At 37.7% G+C, this 21,923-nt stretch overlaps 1 protein-coding gene across 1 annotated transcript in view; it reads left to right on the top strand.

Annotated features, from left to right (window-relative positions):
• The window catches only part of TMTC4 (transmembrane O-mannosyltransferase targeting cadherins 4), a 59,905-nt gene extending 38,469 nt beyond the window's left edge, over positions 1–21,436 (top strand). Inside the window, exons 8-18 of the mRNA XM_060769567.2 lie at positions 2,891–3,052; positions 4,634–4,836; positions 6,646–6,817; positions 6,910–7,041; positions 12,589–12,668; positions 13,520–13,627; positions 14,128–14,269; positions 14,807–14,921; positions 16,059–16,171; positions 20,319–20,388; positions 20,920–21,436. Of these exons, the coding sequence (XP_060625550.1) occupies positions 2,891–3,052; positions 4,634–4,836; positions 6,646–6,817; positions 6,910–7,041; positions 12,589–12,668; positions 13,520–13,627; positions 14,128–14,269; positions 14,807–14,921; positions 16,059–16,171; positions 20,319–20,388; positions 20,920–21,071 (1,449 nt within the window). The 3' untranslated portion in view covers positions 21,072–21,436. The remainder of the gene's footprint in view (positions 1–2,890; positions 3,053–4,633; positions 4,837–6,645; positions 6,818–6,909; positions 7,042–12,588; positions 12,669–13,519; positions 13,628–14,127; positions 14,270–14,806; positions 14,922–16,058; positions 16,172–20,318; positions 20,389–20,919) is intronic.
• The last annotated feature ends 487 nt before the right edge of the window (positions 21,437–21,923 follow it).

Genomic DNA, 21,923 nt, shown 5'->3' on the forward strand with positions numbered 1-21,923 from the left:
TCAGGGGAAATGCAGATATAAGGTGAATAAGCATATTGCCCAAGGAAGAACAACATTTCCCTCTCTCTTTTGTAATAATAATAATAATAATAATAATAATAATAATAATAATAATAGATATTACAGATTTGCAAGAGTGTTTCTCTATTTTTCTTACCCTCCCACCCATGCAATCTTTTTCTTCTTCCTGACTTGCAAGGGATCTCCCCCTCCTCTTTCTCTATCTTAACAAAATAAGGGTTTCCAAAATGGGCAACTCAAGCCTGGGAGGAGAAGCGGAGTGAGGGAGGCTTTGGAAAACAAAACACATTCAGTTAAGGGAGGAGAGAGAAATATATCATATACAGTGGGAGGGGAGAATATTTAGTCAGATACCAATTGTATAGGTTCTCCCACTTAAAAAGATGAGAGAGGTCTGTAATTGACGTCATAGGTAGACCTCAACTATGAGAGACAACATGAGAAAACACATCCAGAAAATCACATTGTCTGATTTTTAACAAATTTATTCACAAATTATGGTGGAAAATAAGTATTTGGTCCACAACAAAAGTTCATCTCAATACTTTGTTATATATCCTTTATTGGCAATGACAGAGGTCAAACGTTTTCTGTAAGTCCTCACAAGGTTGGCACACACTGTTGCTGGTATGTTGGCCCATGCGGATCTCCTCAAGAACAGTGATGTTTTGGGGCTGTTGCTGGGCAACACGGACTTTCAACTCCCTCCGATGGTTTTCTATAGGGTTGAGATCTGGGGACTGGCTAGGCCACTCCAGGACCTTGAAATGTTTCTTACAAAGCTACTCCTTTGTTGCCCTGGCGGTGTGCTTGGGATCATTGGCATGCTGAAAGACCCAGCCATGTTTCATCTTCAGTGCCCTTGCTGATGGAAGGAGGTTTCCACTCAAAATCTCACGATACATGGCCCCATTCATTCGTTCATATATATGGATCAGTCATCCTGGTCCCTTTGCAGAGAAACAGCCCCAAAGCATGATGTTGCCACCTCCATGCTTCACAGTGAGTATGGTGTTCTTTGGATGCAATTCAGCATTCTTTCTCCTCCAAACATGACAAGTTGTGCTTCTGCCAAAGAGTTCTACTTTGGTTTCATCTGACCATATGACATTCTCCCATGGAAATGCTCTCTGGAAAACTTCAGTCAGCCCCCGGACATGTACTGGCTTAAGCAGGGGGACATGTCTGGCACTGCAGGATCTGAGACCCTGACGCTACCATCAGTGTTACTGATGGTAGCCTTTGTGATGTTGGTCCCAGCTATCTGCAGGTCATTCACTAGGTTCCCCCATGTGGTTCTGGGATTTTTGCTCACCATTCTTGTGATCATTTCGACCCCACGGGGTGAGATCTTGTGTGGAGCCCCAGATCGAGGGAGATTATCAGTGGTCTTGTATCTCTTCCATTTTCTAATTATTGCTCCCACAGTTGATTTCTTCACACCAAGCTGCTTACCTATTGCAGATTCAGTCTTCCCAGTCTGGTTCAGGGTGACAATTTTGTTTCTGGTGTCCTTTGACAGCTCTTTGGCCTTCACCATAGTGGAGTTTGGAGTGTGACTGCTTGAGGTTGTGGAAAAGTGTCTTTTATACTGATAACAAGTTCAAATAGGCACCATTACTACAGGTAATGAATGGAGGACAGAGGAGCCTCTTAAAGAAGAAGTTACAGGTCTGTGAGACTCAAAAATCGTGCTTGCTTTTCCACCATAATTTGCAAATAAATTTGTTAAAAATAAGACAATGTGTTTTCTCATGTTGTCTCTCATAGTTGAGATCTATTTAAGTATATATGGTAATTAAATTCTTCCAAATCTCCTTTCTTGGTATAGTAGAGTAGGTAACTCTGTATTTGAATTTTCCCCTCCTTACCCTTAGCTACCCCCTCACAGTCAGGAAGTTCTCCCTAACGTTCAGATGGAATATCCTTTCTTGGAGTTCGAAACCATTGTTCCGAGTCCTAGTCTCCAGGGAAGCAGAAAACAAGCTTGCTCCCTCCTTCCTATGACTTCCTCTCACATGTTTATACATGGTTATCATGTCTCCTCTCAGCCTTCTCTTCTTCAGGCTAAACATGCCCAACTCTTTAAGCCGCTCCTCATATGGCTTGTTCTCCAGACCCTTGATCCTTTTAGTCGCCCTCCTCTGGACACATTCCAGCTTGTCAACATCTCCCTTCAATTGTGGTGCCCAGAATTGGACATAGTATTCCAGATGTGGTCTCACCAAGGCAGAATAGAGGGGTAACATGACTTCCCTGGATCTAGACACTACTCCTATTAATGCAGACCAAAATCCTGTTGGATTTTTTTTGCTGCCACGTCCCATTGTTGGCTCATGTTTAACTTGTTGTCCACAAGGACTCCAAGATCTTTTTCACACATACCGCTCTCAAGCCACGCGTCCCCTATTCTGTATCTTTGCATTTCATTTTTTCTGTCTATTGGCTATGATGATGTTTCCCTGTTTTCACATAAGATGCGAAATATAAATGCAGTTGTGAATTGCTCATACTGTTACGTATTGCTCCAAGACTGATGGCTTCTAGATGAATATCAGTAAGGTTGCCCATGCCTTCCTGGTCCCAAACAAGTATCCTGTGTTGGTAAAAGCCGGATGGCTTTCTTTTTGATTACACTATGATGGTAGGATGCAGCTTTCAAACTTTTTTCTTTTTTCATATATTTTTATATGCAGAAGGACCCTTGTTGTGCCAGACACTGTGGCTGTCATTTCTTTTTCTACCATTTTCCATCCCAACACATTTATCTTGCAGGGCTCCCACCACTACTCCAGTTTTTAGCAAAGGGTTTCCCAAGTCTTAACAGTTCTACCTTTCTCCTTCCTTCTTTTCTTTTTCTTCTCTCTAGAGCCTGGTGGTTTTTAAAAAAGGACTCCTTTTCAGGATGACACTCCTGTTATCTGGAGGAGCCACCGCACTGTATGTGCGCTGGCGAATTATGGGCACAGGACCTCCAGCATTTACTGAAGTGGATAACCCGGCTTCATTTGCGGATAGTCCACTTGTAAGGGTAAGTTGCCATTGCATTGCTTTTCAGTAAATTAAAGAAAGGGCAAGGAGAACAAGGATCAATTCTGTGTGTGTCTGCTTTAAATTCCCTGATGACTACTACAATTTATGATGACTCCATGAATTTCATAGGGTTTTCTTAGGGAAGAGAACTCATAGGTTGTTTTGCCAGGTCTTTTTTCTGAAATATAGCCTATGACAACTGTAATTTCTCAGCAGTCCCTCATCCAAACACTTTGCAGTACTGACCCTGCTTAACTTCCAAAACCAGACAGGATCTGCTTCCTTCTACGTATTTAGGCTCATCATTGATAGAACAGATGTACTACAATGTGTCCAGTTCATTCCCTGGTAGTGCCAAAAGCTGTCTGGAGAACCGCTGTGAGTCAAAGTCAGTAGTACTAGACCAGATGGACCAGTGTAGCAATGGCCTGTGTGGACTAGTTGGTTTGCCATAAGGTAATTTTGTCAGATGTTGTTTACTTGATAACCCCTCCACAAAGGTTATTCTCTAAGTGTACTGGCTGTTCAGTTCTATGAGTTGTACTTGGAAAGTCTAGGTATGCTGTTGTTGTTTTAAACCTTGCTATAGCCACTCTTATGTTCTGACAGTCTCCTGAGCTGACTTTCCCTTAGTTGCCTACACTGTACAGTTAGAGGATCCAGAAGCTATTTAGATAATTTAGACAGGATGGTACTGATTTTATTGAACTTGTCCTAATCTTACAAACTTGGACAGAGTCTTGTGTTGGTTGTATCTCATTTATGCCCAAAATATCCATTTTCAGTGTTACTTTTAGCAGCCATTCTAGCAAACTGCATTATTGGGGGATGAAGTGGGAAACAGGTCTATTCCATAAGCCATGCTGTAAAACTAGACCACCAACCTTTTAAAACCACCTCACCCCACCACCATCTCTTTTTGTGCCATGACTTTTTATATTGTAAGCTGGGAGCCAATTCTGTTTTTGTTGTTGCTATTTGGGCAAATTGCATCTAAACGTAATCTTTTGGGTTATGGAGCAGGAGTAAGATTCTGTGAATAGTACACATTGAAGTACAAGATGTTTAAGAGTATAGCGCATTCCATAGTCCAAAGTAGGGAAGCCCCTGACTTGTGTAACCTTCCTAAAAACAAATCTTCCTTGGAATACCAATATTTATCATTGGACTTGCTGTGGAAATATGAAACCATGGATAATAACAAACCCCATTGAAATAAGTGACTGTAAGTGGAAGCATGCCATAGAATTGTACTTGTGAACCTAGATAATGCCTAGAGAAAACTGATTTGGGGGGGGGGGGAGTGGGTAAGTGAAACCACAGGAGCCGATCCTGCAGATATGGGAATCTTTTTGTATTGAATTTGTATAATGGGGATTGAGGATAGTGGTGTAATGATTCCACTCAGGTTGTGTTGATTAGTCTAAATATGGCTAGACTTTGCCAAGAGTTCTTTGTTTAGCTTAAACAAAAGTCTTAATATCTGCAAAAGTAGTTGTAAAATTTTATCTCTTCCTCCCTCCCAGCAGCCTCTTAAGTTCTGTATAAAGTAAATGTTTGTTTTTCCTTTGACTGACAGGCTATAAACTATAATTACTACTATTCGTTGAATGCATGGTTGCTGCTGTGTCCCTGGTGGCTGTGTTTTGATTGGTCAATGGGCTGCGTGCCCCTTATTAAATCAGTCAGTGACTGGAGAATAATTGCACTAGGAGTTCTTTGGTTCTGCCTAATTGCTCTGATGTGCCAAGCCTTGTGCTCCGAAGACAGCCAGAAGAGAAGGTAAAAGGCATTGTTGAATTTTAAATCTCTCGTTGGTTTTGTAGGCATTATGTTCTTAAATGTAGAACTGTTATTTTGCTTTCTTGCTTTCTTTTAATGAATTGTTGGAATCAATACACCTTTGCCAATGCAGTTCAAATAAATATTTATAGTGCAGACTAGCATTCCCTTCCCAATTTGGTTCCATCATTTTTAATGCTGCCTCTGGAGGGGGGAAGACTTGTAAAATAAAGGGGGTATGGATGGTTGCTTTATCTTCCCCCCCTGAAATGGCATTTTGAAATCCTTAACTCTGTAGGGGGTAAAAAGTAATTTGAGGCCAGAATGAAGTGTAATTGACGGATGTTGTTTTCGTCACCTCTTTCAACAATGTTCCTTTTGTAAAATAAATAAATAACTCAATCAACTTACAATAACTTTTTTAAGGAAAGAAAAGAAAAGAAAAGAAAAAAAGCATTGGTTCTGGCTGTTGATTTAAGAAATAAATAAATACAATGTTGTTCAAGAAAAAAATGCCATTTTATTAGTAAAAATACATGGAGAAAGTTCTCTCGTTTCACGGAAATGAAAGTTAGTTCAAGAAGAGAAGTGGTACAATCATTTCTGAGATGATGCTACAGGTGTCTCTATGATAACGTTGTATAATTTGGGGATCAAAGATATAATTTTCTTAATTGGGCATTTCTTCATCCACAGCAGGAACATTCTGATTTTATTTTGATTTTGCCCTTTTAAAAATGCAAACACATCACCTAAATATGGCATGGATTCATCCTATGTGGTCTTGGATGAATAATGAAAAAGTGTCATGGTGCCACAGCTTCTGTGCTCAAGTTGAACCACTCTTGAAGATTAATTCTTCAAGATTATTAACAAAGTAGATGTATTCTTGGCCATTGATTTCTTTTACAGAAAATTTGGTACAAGAGGGAAAAATAATAAGCCCCTTCACCACAAAAAGTGGCAAACGTTTTATTCAAAAATAGCAATACATATGTCTGAAATGAAGCAAGCAGCTCATGTAAATCTTTAAGTAAACAAAAATATTTTGCATCTTCTAGAGATCGCTTTTTCCAAAATGCATCCAAGTTTCATGTCTTCTTTCACAAACCTCTGCTTTTCTTATGATTTCTATTTTTGTGGATAAAACCTATAGATTTATGCTCCCTTTCTTTCTTTACTTAGATGTTCATGCTTGCTCAGTAAGGGAATCTGCAGTCAGCTGCTATTTCCTTGTATTGTGTAAATAGACACATATACGAGTACAGTAGCTGCAAAGAGGTATAGCAAGAGCAGAATTACACTCTTCTGTAGCTCACGTTTTTATTGCATTATTTCCTGCAGACACAGTGCAGCAACCCAGTACTTTTTTTTCATGTCAGGAGTGACTTTAAAAACTGCAAGTCACTTCTGGTGTGAGAAAATTGGCCGTCTGCAAAACGTTGCCCAGAGGATGCCTAGACGTTTGAAGTTTTACCATCATTATAGGAGGCTTCTTTCATATTCCCACATGGGGAGCTGGAGCTGACAGAGGGACCTCAACCCACTCTCCCTAGATTCGAATCACTGACTTATTGGTCAGCAGTCCTGCCGACACAGTACTGAAATTTGATGTTTCTCTTCCCCCCCCCCCCCCCCCCCCCGCTTCACTACCCTCCCAATGATGATGTTGCTTTCAAAAACCTCCCAGCTAGACAGAGGATGAGGAAGAAAAGGGCAAACATGCAACTTGGTAAAATGCTTGTATAAGTAGAAACACTGTAGCAAAAAGTTCAGTATTCAACCTGTGATGTCTTTCCTGCTTTGCAGGATCCTCACATTGGGACTGGGATTTCTCATTATTCCTTTTCTTCCGGCGAGCAACCTATTCTTTCGAGTTGGATTTGTTGTTGCAGAAAGAGTCACCTACTTGCCCAGTATTGGCTATTGCATGTTGATAACATATGGATTCAGTCTGTTGAACAAACAAGTTAAGAACAAGGTATTCATAAAGTGGTCCTTATCATTGACAATTGGGGCATGTAAAAGGACCTTGAAGGAGTTGTTTTTAACATGTGTCTCCTTTTTTCCAAGAAATTACTTGTCGCTGCTCTACTGGGCCTCTTGGTGATCAACGTCTGGCGTTGTGTTATCCGCAGTAACCAGTGGAGATCAGAAGAGCGACTTTTTAGGAGTGCTTTGTCAGTGTGTCCGCTGAATGCCAAAGTAAGACTTTCCTATGTTTTTTCACATATTTTATGACAGCAATAATACATTGCATTGCCAGCATTGGCTTCTCACGATATGCATTTGAGAATCTGAGTTCTTCTTCACTTATCAGTCAGTTTGCAGTCACTAGTAATTTAATTAAGACATTCACACTGAGAATTAAAATGTTTAACTTTTCTATTTGTGCTTCCCCTGTTTCACCCCCTTGGATTGGTGACATGAACATGTTGCTCTCTTAATGGTAACTAGAAGCATAGAGCCTGGACCAAATGGTTACATCTTCACTGACAGGGCTACAGAATCCTTGTTATTGCTTGTTACTCATTTTTAGGAAGCACAACACATCCAGTTTTACTGAATGGAGACTCTTGTGAGAAGATTAACAAAGTGATCTTTTCTACTAAAATTCCAGAGGAATGTTTTCAGACGTTACAGAGTTTCTGTGAGACAGAAGTCAAGATGTAGCATTGTCTGTGTGCATGGTATTTGATAAAAAAGCAATCTTAATCTTGTAGTAGAAAATTGAACAAAAGTAAAGGAGATAACAGATGGGAAAGCTATTGTATAGAAATATGATTCCAGTGCTATACTGCTTGAGTTTAGTTTAAATAGATCAGAAAAATATGATAAGGTCTCCTGAATAGAAGGGCTGTAGTTTTATACTTTTTTGTGTGTGTCAGGGGTGCTTGAGAAACTGCAAGTCATTTCTTGTGTAAGAGAATTGGTCGTCTACAAGGATGTTGCCCAGGGGACGCCCGAAAATTTTGATGTTTTACCATCTTTGTGGGAGGCTTCCCTCATCTCCCCACATGGAGAGCTGGAGCTGACAGAGGGAGCTCATCATGGATTCAAACCGCTCATCCGTTGGTCTTCAGTCCTGCTGGCCAAGTGTTTAACCCATTGCGCCACCGGGGGCTCATCGTTTTATACTTACACATGCAGTTATGTATACACAAATCTCATAATAGCACATTTTTTCTCATCATTGATGTTTGTAAGTCCAGCAAACAAATAGTTTCCAGCCATCTGTCGATTACCTGTCACTTACAGTCCAAATGTATGAACTGTAAATACACAGACACATAAAGTTATTTAACTTAAATGGTCATGGCTTGCTACCTAAAATCTTAAGTTGTGCTTATATAAAAGGCATTTGGAGAAATGGCACTGCTTTATTTCTAAATGTAACAATCCCCAAGCAAACTTGTCAATGACAGTAAAGAGGTATCCTCAAACAAAAGCTAGAGCTGAGGATTTCTTTCACTGTTAATGAACGTAAGAGTATTGCAGATAATTCAAGATCTGTTATCATTTTTGCATACATCATATTTCTCTGGAAATCAGGTCAATCCCTGCTTTTATGCATTAATAAAAGCAATAGCAGGATATAAAATAAAATCTTTAAGAGTGTATCATATTTGCCTTCCATCAGAGTGTTACATTAGTCTCAAAAAAGCTTTGCCACCCATCTTGTTATTTTTTTTTAATAACAGTTACTTATGCAGAAAATGTGAACAGATGAATTATTAGTTTTCCCCCTACTTATGCTTTACTTTAGAAGTAGGTTACTGTCCTTGCAACCACTTCTCTCACCCACCCCCCAAATAAAAGAAGTGAAGGAGAGCGCCCAGAATCTGGTGTGTAAGACAATCAAAAGAAAGTTGTAATATAATATGTAATCTTTCCAGGTATATTTTTTAAAATAACCCTTGCAATGATTTTTCTTTGTTGGAGATTACCACTGTTCTCATAGATGTGTCTGACCATTGATTTTCCTTAATATCAAAGTAACTTTTCATCCTATTAACCATGGACACCGTTCTTTGGGTTTTTTTCTCTAATAAAGTATTTTCTGCACATTTTTTCCTTTGACCAAATTTTCAACTGTATATATTTTAAATATTTGCATTTTAAATGTATCATTTTAATGTATTTTATGTATCTGGAGCATACTAAAAACCTTACAAATATGCCTGTTTCTGGAGCAAGGTGTGGTTTGTTTTCCATGAAGTGTTGAGAGATGGTTGGATGGATTTATCCAAGCATCGTGTCTACATGATTCCACAACAACTGAAACTACTCTCAGAAATATGTACTCTGTCTCTTCTGGAAGTGTGACAATGTCATCTAGATTAGAGCAGGTTTTGAACACCCTTTCCCTTCATAGCACCCAGCAATCCTGTCACAAGCTTGTCTAGCTATTATAGCTTCTTTATCACCTGGAACAGCTCTGCCATGCAGCTGATATTACGGGAAAGGCTGAGAAGAGATACCTTTCTTTCATATTGTGTTATTTGATGAGATGTTATTAGCAAAGAGAAAAATACATGTCACTCTGATAGAGCCACTTACTTTGTTATATCATGACTTTTTTAACATCCCATTTTATATTTGATGAAAAAAGTTAGGCATTTTCCAACTTTTCTACATCACACAGTTTTTGACATGACTGGGCTTACCATTTGGAAATAGAATCATAGAGTTGGAAGAGACCTTGTGGGCCATCCAGTCCAACCCCCTTCCAAGAAGCAGGAAAATTGCATTCAAAGTACCCCCGACAGATGGCCATCCAGTCTCTGTTTAAAAGCCTCCAAAGAAAGAGCCTCCACCACACTCCAGGGCAGCTGCTAAACAGCTGTCACAGTCAGGAAAGTTCTTCCTAATGTTCAGGTGGAGTCTCCATTCTGGCAGTTTGATGCCATTGTTCTGTGTCCTAGTCTCCAGGGCAACAAGAAAACAAGCCTGGTCCCTCCTCCTTATGACTTCCCCTCACATATTTATACATTGCCATCATGTCTCCTTTCAGCCTTACATACTAAATGTTTGTCTGAAGCCTCTGTAACCAAAAAAAGTCCTTCCCTCTTACATCAATGGCAGCATGTCAGGTTGATACTTCAGTGGCAGAGGCATAAACCTAATGCAGATTTAGATTTTAGGTGAGGCCGCTATATGGGTTCAACCCTTTCCTGCCCCCAAAGTCAAATAAAGTTCTTCAAGACATCTGCAGCATGGGATTTTGATGTTCACCAAACAACCTAGTAACTGTCCTACAATAAGCAGATTTTTAAAAAATGACACAAATCTGTAAATACATCAGATTAACATAAAAGCAATTTATATGTTAGAACTTTGGCTGGAATTGAAAATGTCCCAGTAATTATTAAAAAATAACTGAAGGCTGACTTGACATTTTTTATTGGGATGTTTATTCTTTTGTTATCTTCTTAATCTCCCTGTTTTCATATGCTCCTTGGCTATATTTTGAACTGTTTCTGGAAGTCCTAGATCAGTGATGGGCAACCTTTTGAGTGTGGTGTGTCAAAATTTGCCAAAAAACTGAGCATAATTCAGGTGGTGTGTCACTTCAAGAAAAAAACCATAATTTCGCAATATTTAGTTTAAATAATAAAAAATATATAATTGTAATTCTCACTTTCTCTCTTATCATGTTGTTCTACCTCTCTTTATGTAAATAATATCCTTTTTGGGGTGTTTAATAAAAAATATAATTTTAAAAACCCAACAAAATATTATTTATTTTTAATTTAATGTAAATGTATTTCTAGCATTTAATATGCTGTTTAATGTATTTCTAATAATAATAATGCAATAATAATAAAGTAACATTGCAAAATAATATTTTGATATTTAATTTACCATTTCATTTAAGGCATATATATATTTAAGGCATATATTAAAATATTAAAAATGCATTAAATTAAAATGCATTAAATTAAATGTCAAATAAAAATTCAATTTACCATTTCATTTAAGACATTCTGAAATATTTGAGTAATATAGAAAAGAAATATTATTTATCATTTAATTTAATTTAAATATGTAACTCCTTAATATTTAGGAAACATTGCAAAATAATATTCATTTACTTAATAATTAAATAAACCAATATTATTTTGCAATTGGTTTATTTCCTTTGCAAAAAGAGAAAACTCATGTAACCAGGAAGAAAGGAACCGCGCGCAGCTGAAGAGGTGGACCCAGGAATGTTTGAAATGGGCGGAGCCTTCTTTCCAGGAGGCCAATGGGAACGGAGATACAGGGAAGAGGCATGGCCTTTCCTGCCCAGGGCTTTTACTTGAATGAAGAGTGGGCAGGGCTTCAGCCTGCTTTTGCGAGCAGTAGGGAAGAGGCCCCTTTCCACGCATGCGCAGAATTGATTCTATGGAGGCTTACTGCAGCCTGGGTTTCTCTCTATGGAATAAGTTATTTTCTTTCCTATCTATTTTTTAAAATGGCATAAAATAAATAAATAATATCCAGCAGGTGCGTGTCAGTAGAAATGGCTACGCGTGTCAGTACTGACATGCGTGTCATAGGTTGGCCATCATGGTCCTGGATGCTACCAGAATGTATTATAAATGCCTAATAGGGATCTGACTATATGGTAGCCCCTGGTGCTCCTACCAATGAATCAAGAAAAAGGTATCTATGAATGCCTCCGTTTTATTTTTCATTTATTTTGTGTCAAAAGCATTAAACAAATAAGTAAGTTTAAAAATGACAAAATAAAGGGATCGCAAGCAGCTAAATAGTTTTAGACCGAAAATGGGCAACAGTGACTGCATTCTCTGTAGCTTTAACCAGTTCTTCCTCTGTGCATGAGGCAGGGCATTGTGGACAAACATACAGATGCTGAGTTGTTTGTTCTGCTCCACAATTGCACAAAGTGGAGGATTCTTCTAGGTAGTGCCATTTTGCCAGGTTGTCTTTTGATCTGCCTACTCCACTTCTGAGTCTGTTCAGGGACTTCTACGTCACCTGTTCTTGGTTTGACCCTGGAGGAAGACGCTCATGGGGGGCCATCCAGTTGGAATTGCCTGATTTTACTGCCCACAGGGCTATTCTTGCTGTTGCTGGAGGAACATTTAGAGGAGTGGTGGTTCTCATAAAACTTTTCCTTGATTTAAGTCTACTGGGAGGAGGCTGATAGCCACACAGTGGGTGGCTTTCATAGTGTTCAACCTAATTTCTCTCACAATTAACAGCAACTTCCTGTCGCACATTGGGGGGGGGGTGCCAGTTCACTTATAAAGTATATCAACAGATGTAGGTTTAAGACATCCTCAGATTATTCCACATGTCTCATTCAGTGCTATTTTCACCTGCTTCTCATGGGCAGATTTATGCCAGATGGGGCAGGCATATTCAGCAGTTGAGAGCTGATGTTCTTATTCTGGGTCTGCACCCCATGAGCTATTAGTAAGTTTCCACAGGATGTTATGCCTCAGTTTAAGAACTACCTGTTCTTGAATTGATATGGCTTTTATAAGAAAGATTAAAGTAGGATTTTTTTAATTCAAACCATTCATTTTTGTCGTTTTGACAGATCATTATAAAATATATTATTCAGAGAAGATATCAATAACTGTACAAACTGTTTTACAAATGTATTGCTGCTTTGTTCAGTCAAGGATATATTTTACAGAGGAAAAATACAGCACTGTACACTATAAGCATCCTGTGTTATAAGAGCAATAAATGAATGTTTGGAACCATTAATGCGATTCCTACCTTTCCTTCCAGGTTCATTATAATGTTGGCAAAAACTTGGCTGATAAAGGGAACCAAACGGCTGCAATCAACTATTATAGGGAGGCGGTAAGGTATGAGTCACTTCATTAAAAATATAGGAAGTAGATGCACAATGTTGATTAACTGAACATTTGGATTGACTTATAAGAGGGAATATAGAATTGTATGTAGAATGTTCTGTAAATTAAATAAATGTTTCCTTAGTGAGCATCATATTAAATGCAAAAACTGAATGTAAATAGTGGCAGCATGATACAGGAAACACTACTTTCCATTCTTTCATCTCTCAATTCAAGTTTGTCTAAGTACTAAAAAACGGTAAGACAATTTGAATTCATTATTTTTGTTGGTGTTGTTGAGATAGGACAAATGCTATAAATCACACATTATAATGTGATATGAAAGCACGGGGGCATAATAAAATAATCAAACAGTTGGGATTACTTTTTCAATGGCAACCTTAACATTAATTGCTTGTGTGGGCTCCTGAAGGAAAGCAACAAATCGCTTTTTGAAAATTGTGGGGATTTCTAAAAATTATACAATGGGAACTTGATATTCTATTGTTAACCATCATGAGAGGCTGTTTAGCTATCAGCATTGTTAACAAAAACAACAACAACAAACCCCAGTTGACAGAAAGCAATGTAGGTAGTAGCAAAACCCATGTAGCAATATGAAAATTGTTGCAATAAGCGTTTTGTAAGAGGCACAATTTCTTGCCTATGTCTCTCTATGTCTTGTTGAGATGATGGTAATTATTTTATACACAGTTCAGGTGTTTTAAATTGCACAAGGCTGGCTCCAGTGGGAAAATGGTGAGGAGGTGGTATTGGGAGCCGTTCTTTGCAGTGACAGATATCACTCCTTCTTTCCAGTAAATTATTATCCCCTCTTTCTTTTCTTGTATTTTGAATCCCAGATTGAATCCAAAGTATGTGCATGCCATGAACAACTTGGGAAATATCTTGAAAGAAAGGAATGAACTACAGGAAGCTGAAGAGCTTTTGCTGCTTGCTGTACAAATTCAGTATGTTTTAAACATAAGAATCATTTTACTGTTGTCTTCCATTATCTAGATTCTTCCCTATTTGTGTTAAATAAGACAGAAACAATCCTGTGTCTAAATTAGCAAAGGTCTGTCCAGATAAGATATATGTATTACTGATTAATAAACAACTGGAATTCAGGATGGAACCTGTAAATAGCCTTGTCCCTGAAGTGTTCGGAAACTGCAGTTTATGAAAAATGTGGCAGCTGGATTGTTTTTTGACCTTACTTCAGTCTTGTACCAGTCTGCATTGGCTACCATTTTGTTTACCAAGTGGTGGTAAAAAAAAAAGCCCTAAATGTTTTGTGGCCAGGGTACCTGAAAAATTATTTCTTCCCATAATCTTACTCCTAGTTTAAGATTTGGTTTGGAGTTGACTTTGGCCAAAGGATGTGGAAAAATCATTTAACAAATGAATAAAGAATATTAAAGGGATGTAGTACTCTATATACTAAAATGTATCTAAACCTTCTTCCTAGACCTGATTTTGCAGCAGCATGGATGAATCTAGGAATCGTGCAGAATAGTTTGAGAAGATACGAAGAAGCAGAGCAAAGCTATTGGACTGCAATTAGGCACAGAAAAAAATACCCGGATTGTTACTATAATTTAGGCCGCTTGGTATGTATATTTCTTTATATTTTTGGTTAATGAGCCAAGAGATTGTGGAACAGATATTTAATTATGTTTCTGTGGCATACACAACATGTTTACTAGGAAATATCCTGTTGAATTCGTGGAGATTTGCTTCTGAGCAAACGTGTTCAAGATTCATCTGCTCAACTTTTTTTTTGAAATATGAGGTGATCATTTATACAGTTTATATTGAACTAGAGATACAGAATTAACAATGGGAGGTATAATAGAAACAAAAGGTTGTTATGGCTTTTTAAAATATTCTGTCAAAAATCACACTCTGTGCTTCCTATGGCAATGTAAAAGAAAACAGACAGTACACTAGAAAGGAGAAATAACTATAATAAGCAAATAAACATAAGCGGGAGAACTTAATTATCTTAATTATGGTCCGTATATTTATGGGAAACCCTGCTGTACAAATCAGCACCCTTACTGTGCAAAAAGAGTCTTCCACACTTAAAGGTAGATGAGTGAAGACTGGACTGTACTGACCTGAACATCTTCCCTTGCTGCTTTCAGTATGCCGATCTCAACCGCCACATAGATGCACTGAACGCCTGGAGAAATGCCACTGTTCTGAAACCTCAACACAGTTTGGCTTGGAACAACATGATTATACTGCTTGATAATACAGGTACAGTGCTTATGAAGTCCTATTTAAGTAAGTGATTTATCTTACATATGTGCCCACTGTGCTGCTTTGTAGAAGAAAGACTAGTGCTCCATCGGCATGGCACCCCTCTTAGAAATGCTGTGATGAGCTCTGCAGGAGCAGCAAAGCTTTCGTGTTGTAGTATCGCCACGTAACAGATTACTTTTGAAAGCTTGCTCATAGTTTGCTGTTCTATACAGGGAAGAAAGAATTGTAAATGTGAAAGTCAACATATTTGGAGATTAATTAAAATGCATATTATCAGATATTCTTGTAGAATTTAGGTCATGTTTAAAACAATCAGTATTTGCAAAAACATAACTGAATTCTGAAAGAAATGATACCTTGATTGCTTTATGCAGTCTGAACTACCACTTTGCTGTGGCTATGCCAATATATGCTTGGAGGTTTTCTTTCCCATTGTATTTACCCTGCCATTGAGATCAATGGAGTGAAACAGAATGCAAGGGAATATTCAGGGCAGAGAAATATGGTCTTTGCGTGGTTAGATGTTCAACTGCTGTGAAAGCAGATGCTTTTTGAAGCAGAAATGTATACTCAAGCCTTAATAAATAAGGGGCTTTGAAGATGAAATCAGATTTCCAGGTGGTTAGTTACTCATAATATGTCCTGATTTGTTTGACATCATTCTTTTAAAAAATCATGGACAGAGGACTAATTAGTTTTATTAATCACCCAATAAATGCTTTCTGTTGCCAGAGCTCCACCTGACATCCTTTTTTCTGGGTGGAAGATACAGAATACTAATAAATACTTTTGGATGTTTGATTTCCAGATTAGGTCCACTGCAGAAAATTGAAATATTTTTTTCAGATACTTTATTGCATGCTGCCATGTAATCACAGTACAAAAATGATGCAATTGATCAAATTGCAATCAATGCAAATACTTCATGAGGTAACAGAATGTTTCTATGAGTAACAATTTAAATCTTCCCAAATTACTTGTCTTGATATATCGATGCATTGTTTATGCAATTTCTAAGGTTGATATTTTGTCCTTTTATGTCATGGTTAATAATTATATTTATGGGAAACATTCAGCACTTTTATCTTGTCAAATATTGGTATTTGCTCATTTCTTTCTCTCTGTTCCTAGGTAACTTGGCACAAGCAGAAGCTGTTGGAAGAGAGGCTTTGGAGTTAATACCTAATGACCACTCTCTCATGTTTTCATTGGCAAATGTATTGGGAAAATCACAGAAATATAAGGTACACACATTTTTTGTCACAAATTTTAAATGAAATATTTGTAACACATTCATTTCACCATTACTTCTAGTTCAATATACCTTTCAAGTTTTTGACTATTGTTAAAAAAAATTACAGCGGCTTTGCAATATTTGTTTTTTTTTAAAAAAAAACTTTTCTTCTTTCTACAGCCTTAACACAGTTCAGTGCTATTAATAATTGTCATAAACAATACAAACAAAAAAATTCAAAAACAACAACAACACTATAAAAGGAGATAATTGTGGCAGATTAAAAACAGAGATACCAAAGGAATCTGATAAAACAAAGGCTTGCCTACATAAGTAGATCTTCACTATACAAGAAGGTTTTTATGGTGTAGCAGAATGCTAATAAAAGGATTGTCAGCCTAGTCTTATGCAGCTGAGAAATCTACAGTTTTGGGGTGTCCATAGAGTATATGAATTCCTTATATGGTTTTTTTATTGTGTCAGAAGCAACTTGAGAATATGCTACAAGTCGCTTCTGGTATGAGAGAATTAGTCATCTGCAAGGACATTGTTCAGGGGATGCCCAGATGTATTACCATCCTGTGGAAGGTTTCTCTCGTGTCTCTGCATGGGAAGCTGGGGCTGACAAACAGGAGCTCATCCAGCTCCCTAGATTTGAACGTCCAACCTTCAGGTCAACAGTTCAGCCGGCACATGGTTTTAACCCATTGCACCACCGTGGTTCTTCTCCTTATATATGTATAACATTTGGCATATTATATTGCCAAATAGGGGATTTTCTTTCTTTTTTTTAAATGGTTATTTTATTGTTTTATACCCACCCTCCCCTCCTTGTACATGCAATTTATACAACAAACTATAGAAGTTACATTTGAAATATCAATCTCAATCATAATTTTTCCACTCCACATCTTAGCTCATTCTCTAAATAATTCCTAACTGGTTCCCACATCCTCTTAATTATTGTAACCTTTTCAATTTTTTCTATATTGTTCCATTTGCAATTTGTTATTTCCACATTTAACATATTAACTATATACTTATACCAGTTTGTCAGAGTCCATTTTGTTTTATCTTTCCAGCCCCTCACTAAAACAACTTGTGCACGTGCTGTTAATTTGTCAACCAATTTTTCTTTTTGTATATTCTTCACTCCTGTTATCCTTGCATGTAGAACATTTCTATTAACTATTATTATTTGTAGATTTAATATTCTATTTGTTTCTCCTTCAATCATTTTCCAATATTCTTGCACTAAATCACATTCCCATATCCCCAAGTAGGAGATTTTTCATGTTAGTGATTTGGATCATGCATATTCTCTTCCGATCTGCCAGATTTCAGTTTCCTGAAATACCACCAGACTTTGTTTCTAGTTTCTCCTCTTTAATATCAGGAAGAGAAAACAGAAGTGATTGTGAGAACAGACTATCATAATAGCTTACAATTCATAATTTCCAGGTAAGGGATCCTTCCAGTTAACCATGCCCAGTTCTCTCAAGCTCTATCAAACAGCCAAGTTTATAGGTGGGTTTTCTTTTGTGAGGGGCTACCACTCCGGCAGGAAGGTAACAGCACTCCATGAAGTCATGCCGGCCACATGACCTTGGAGATGTCTATGGACAATGCTGGCTCTTCAGCTTAGAAATGGAGACGAACATCAACCCCCAGAGTCAGACACAACTGGACTTAATGTCAGGGGAATACCTTTACCTAACCATACCAATTCATCTTAGGGTAGATATCCTATATTCAGCAGAATAAATTGATGACAGACAGAGAAAGGGAGTGTAAATAACAAAGACTGAAGATAACTATAGAAATTTTCACGGTTGAAACAAGTTGTGGGGCTAAACTAACTTAAGATGCAAATTTTAACCCCAAGTGATATACATCAATCCTGTAATAGAGGAATATTAACTTTGAAATGGGTCTCTATTTAGTATCTTAAAAATATTCCATCTTATAGATCCTTATATAATTATAGTCTAGACTGGTAGAATGGATCACTTCATTAGGTCTTTAAGGTGAGGCATTGTTTTGTACAAGTGTGGGTTGTTGCTTTTTAACGCAGTAATTCCTCCTTACATGTTCCACGGCTGTCTTAATGAAGGAGACGGGGTTTTCTGCATCTAATCAGAAAGAAAATGATGAGGAGCTAACTAAAGGGGAAGATTAAATTTAAAAACAATTTGAGGATTGTGTTTATTACAGAATTGCCTGGCTTTGTGGCTTGGGACTGAACAAAGTACTTTACAAACATCCAAAGACTTGAATGTCCCAGAAGTATTCCTGGCATTTTATTTTAAATGGCAGATATCTTTGAGCCATAGCACAGCCTGCTGCTGAAAGCATAGTTGTTGCTTTAAAAACACAAGCTGAAATAAGCCTTGGAGAGTAGAGAAAATTGTTAGTGCTTTGTTCCTGCATATCCATAATTCTTTTGTTCTTATGAATGTTGAAACTTGACTTTACAGCCTTCACATTTTCCTGTCCAACAGGGGAAAAGCCTGTGCAGTCCACACAATGACTTATTTTGGTGCATATTTATACAAGATGCATTGCTGCAGGACACATTTTGCTATTCCGTTTGTTGCATGCTGCTACAACAAATCCAAGAATGTAGAGAAATGACATCCCAACTCCTTTGAGTTCAAAATCCATTAGATTTTAGACAAGATAAGGTGTCACAATATATTTAACACTACCTTCTGATCCTTTTGGAGAAATCCTTTGTAGTTCTTAAGCATCTGATGTAGAAATGTACTGATTTAAATCTGCTTTAATCTTACCATTTTGAATGTTTTAAACATGGCAGTACTTTTATGGCAAAACAAGAACTTGTGTTTATTGCAGATTGAGAAAAGTGGCTCGTTGCAGCTCTAATTGTAGTGATATATGCTGTTATTGGCTTTGTATCATTTGTCTTGAATGAAAAATTAGGTGTGGCCTAAACAGAATTTGTCCTGATAGTTGAACAATTAGAAGAGAACATTCTGTATTTTTCTGTGGCTGAACAGAGACACTGGGCTATTTAATGCAATGTGTGGATACACTTATCAGAGTGGAAAGTCAAGCAAAATAATATTTCAGGATATTTTAAAAGGTGACAGAGACCCACATATTAAAGTATAGCTCCATGCAGTCATGCTGGCCCCATGACCTTGGAGGTTTCTACGGACAATGCCGACTCTTCAGCTTAGAAATGGAAATGAGCACCACCCTCCAGAGTCGGATTTGACTCGACTTAATATCAGGAAAAACCTTTACCTTTTATAGTATAGTATATAGTATAATATATTATGCCACAATCCCAGTTATAGAAGAAGTTTCTCATCGAGTAAGTTTAAATATGACTTCAGTGCTTGTTTATGTCAACCTGAACTGCATAGAATTCATTTTTATTTAAAAATAAATATTTGCTTTTGCTTAACTTTATCTATTTAATGTCGCTTTTCAAAGCAGCAATTACAAAATTAAATATATTCTCAATAATGTTGTATAGAAGAGGTGTAGAGGCTTTGCAGAAATAAATACAAAAATTAGTTACTAAAATATCTAGTGATACCAATTTGTCCAGCTAAGATTTTGTTTGATGCATCAAGAATAAATGGAAAATTGAGTGAGAAACAACAACAGACAGATATCAATGGAACATATTTTGTCAAATATCTAACTTTTTCTGAAGAAAAATGTGTTGGCTCTAAAACAAAGTATATGCTCCATAAAAATTACTGACCGTGAGCTACCAGTGATGTATGTCAATCTATCTGTGTAGTAAAGTTAGCTTATCCCATTGAATTTTATTAGAATTAACTTCACATTAATGTGAGTATACTGGTTTTAAGTGGTGATTTGCATGAGCATCCGGTTTATAATGCCGTCCACAAGTGTTTTTGTGTTCTTACTGGCACTGAAGTAATTACTCCTTAATTGACAGCAACTCCCAGACAACAGCTGGATCTGGCTGTGAATTATATTGTATGTATATCCATTAAAGAAAAGTAGAAGTGTGAATGCACATGAAAAAATATGGTGACATAATCACATTAATAGACCACAGAGCATGAGGTAATTGGCAGTGTTTGCTTGTACTTGACATTGTATGCACTACAAAAATAGCTTGTCCTGTTGATCTCTTTTTTTGAATTATTCAGGAATCCGAAGCTTTGTTCCACAAGGCAATTAAAGCCAATCCAAGTGCAGCCAGTTACCATGGTAATTTGGGTAAGACATTTTACAGCTCCCCTAGTGCAAACTTTTTTTTAAAAAAAAAAATACAGACACATTGCTTGTACTTCTTTTCATGTTCATTGTCTTTAAAAAGTACTGTTTGGAGGCATTCTTTGGCCGGCTAGATTTCTATTCTGCCTGCTTGCTAAACAAATTGCCAACAAGAGAATGGAGCCCTGCGAATGGGGTCCCAAGAATGCAAAGACCGCTGCATTGTATGGCGGACCAACCAAGGCGGTGCACGGCAGCCCAGAGGTAGCTGCGTGTCAGTGGTGGCAAATTGGCTCTTTTGTGTGCCGTGCTTGCAAACCGCCATGAGCCCTCCAGATAAAAACAGCAATTTATGGCTCTCGCACAATCCGCTCTTGTCATTCCGTGGCCCAAATGTGTCCCCTCCAGCTGGCAACAGCGCAGGCTGCCACTGCACCGGTGGCCAACCAAATGTTTTAATGTTTTCTAAGTAATTGGCAAGATTGTCTATTCTTCGGCAACGTTGCTCACAAAAGCTTCTCTTTGCTGTTTCAGCTGTGCTGTACCATCGCTGGGGGAATCTTGACTTAGCCAAGAAACACTATGAAGTCTCTCTGAAGCTTGATCCCACAGCAGCTGGGACCAGGGAAAACTATAGCCTTTTAAAAAGGAAGCTGGACCAACTGCAAAAAAGGGGTGATGTCTGAGGTTGCTTCTCAGGCTTTGAATGCACAGTGCATACCATTTATTAGTAACATGGCTACTAATCACCCGAGAGAAGCATTCAGTCACACTGTCATTTAAAAACAACAGGGGAAAAATACCCTTAATTATAGCACCAGCAGCAGATGCTCAAATATTTCGTGGAGCCTGGCGTCAGAAGTAAATGATTTTTTGAAAAAATAATAATAACCCTACTTTATAAGTTTTCATTCAGAGAATTAAAGGGTTTGTGCTCCTCTTTTTACATTTCTGAAGCAGCTTTACAATATGTAGAGTATTTCCATTCTGATACCCAGAGAGCTTGCTCTAATATGAGACTAAATAAAAATAAAGATCGAGGCATATTCAAGATGATGTGTGGCGTGTGCGAACATGAGACAGTACAACAAGAATGGAAATGAATGGTCGGAGGGTTTTTTGTGTGTGGATGTTGCTTTCATGTACATTTATAAATGGACATTCCAGTGCATTGTTGTGCCCTGTAATCACAGCATCACTTAGAGCAACAAATATTGGTTTCTACATCCATGTAGAGACAATTTTTGTTTCAAAAACTTGAAGGATGCTTTCTAATATTTTGTTCTGCCTGCTGTCAATGCACAGCTTATATACCTGGCGAAAATGGAATACATCCACATATTTTCCAAATCAAGAGAAAACTTTGAATTCAAGCTTTTTATAGGTTGAAAGTCAAGCTATAACTGTTGCCATGTGGCTTAATGGGTTGCAAAAGGCAGTCTTGACATCAGTGTACTTTAAAGTAAAATGCTTTGCAAGCTTGGAAGGCTGCCCAGCATCTTGTAGTACTTGGTCTGGGCAACGGTTATTACATTCTT

This window comes from Anolis sagrei, chromosome 3 (assembly GCF_037176765.1).
Source record: "Anolis sagrei isolate rAnoSag1 chromosome 3, rAnoSag1.mat, whole genome shotgun sequence".
Classification (NCBI taxonomy): domain Eukaryota; kingdom Metazoa; phylum Chordata; class Lepidosauria; order Squamata; family Dactyloidae; genus Anolis; species Anolis sagrei.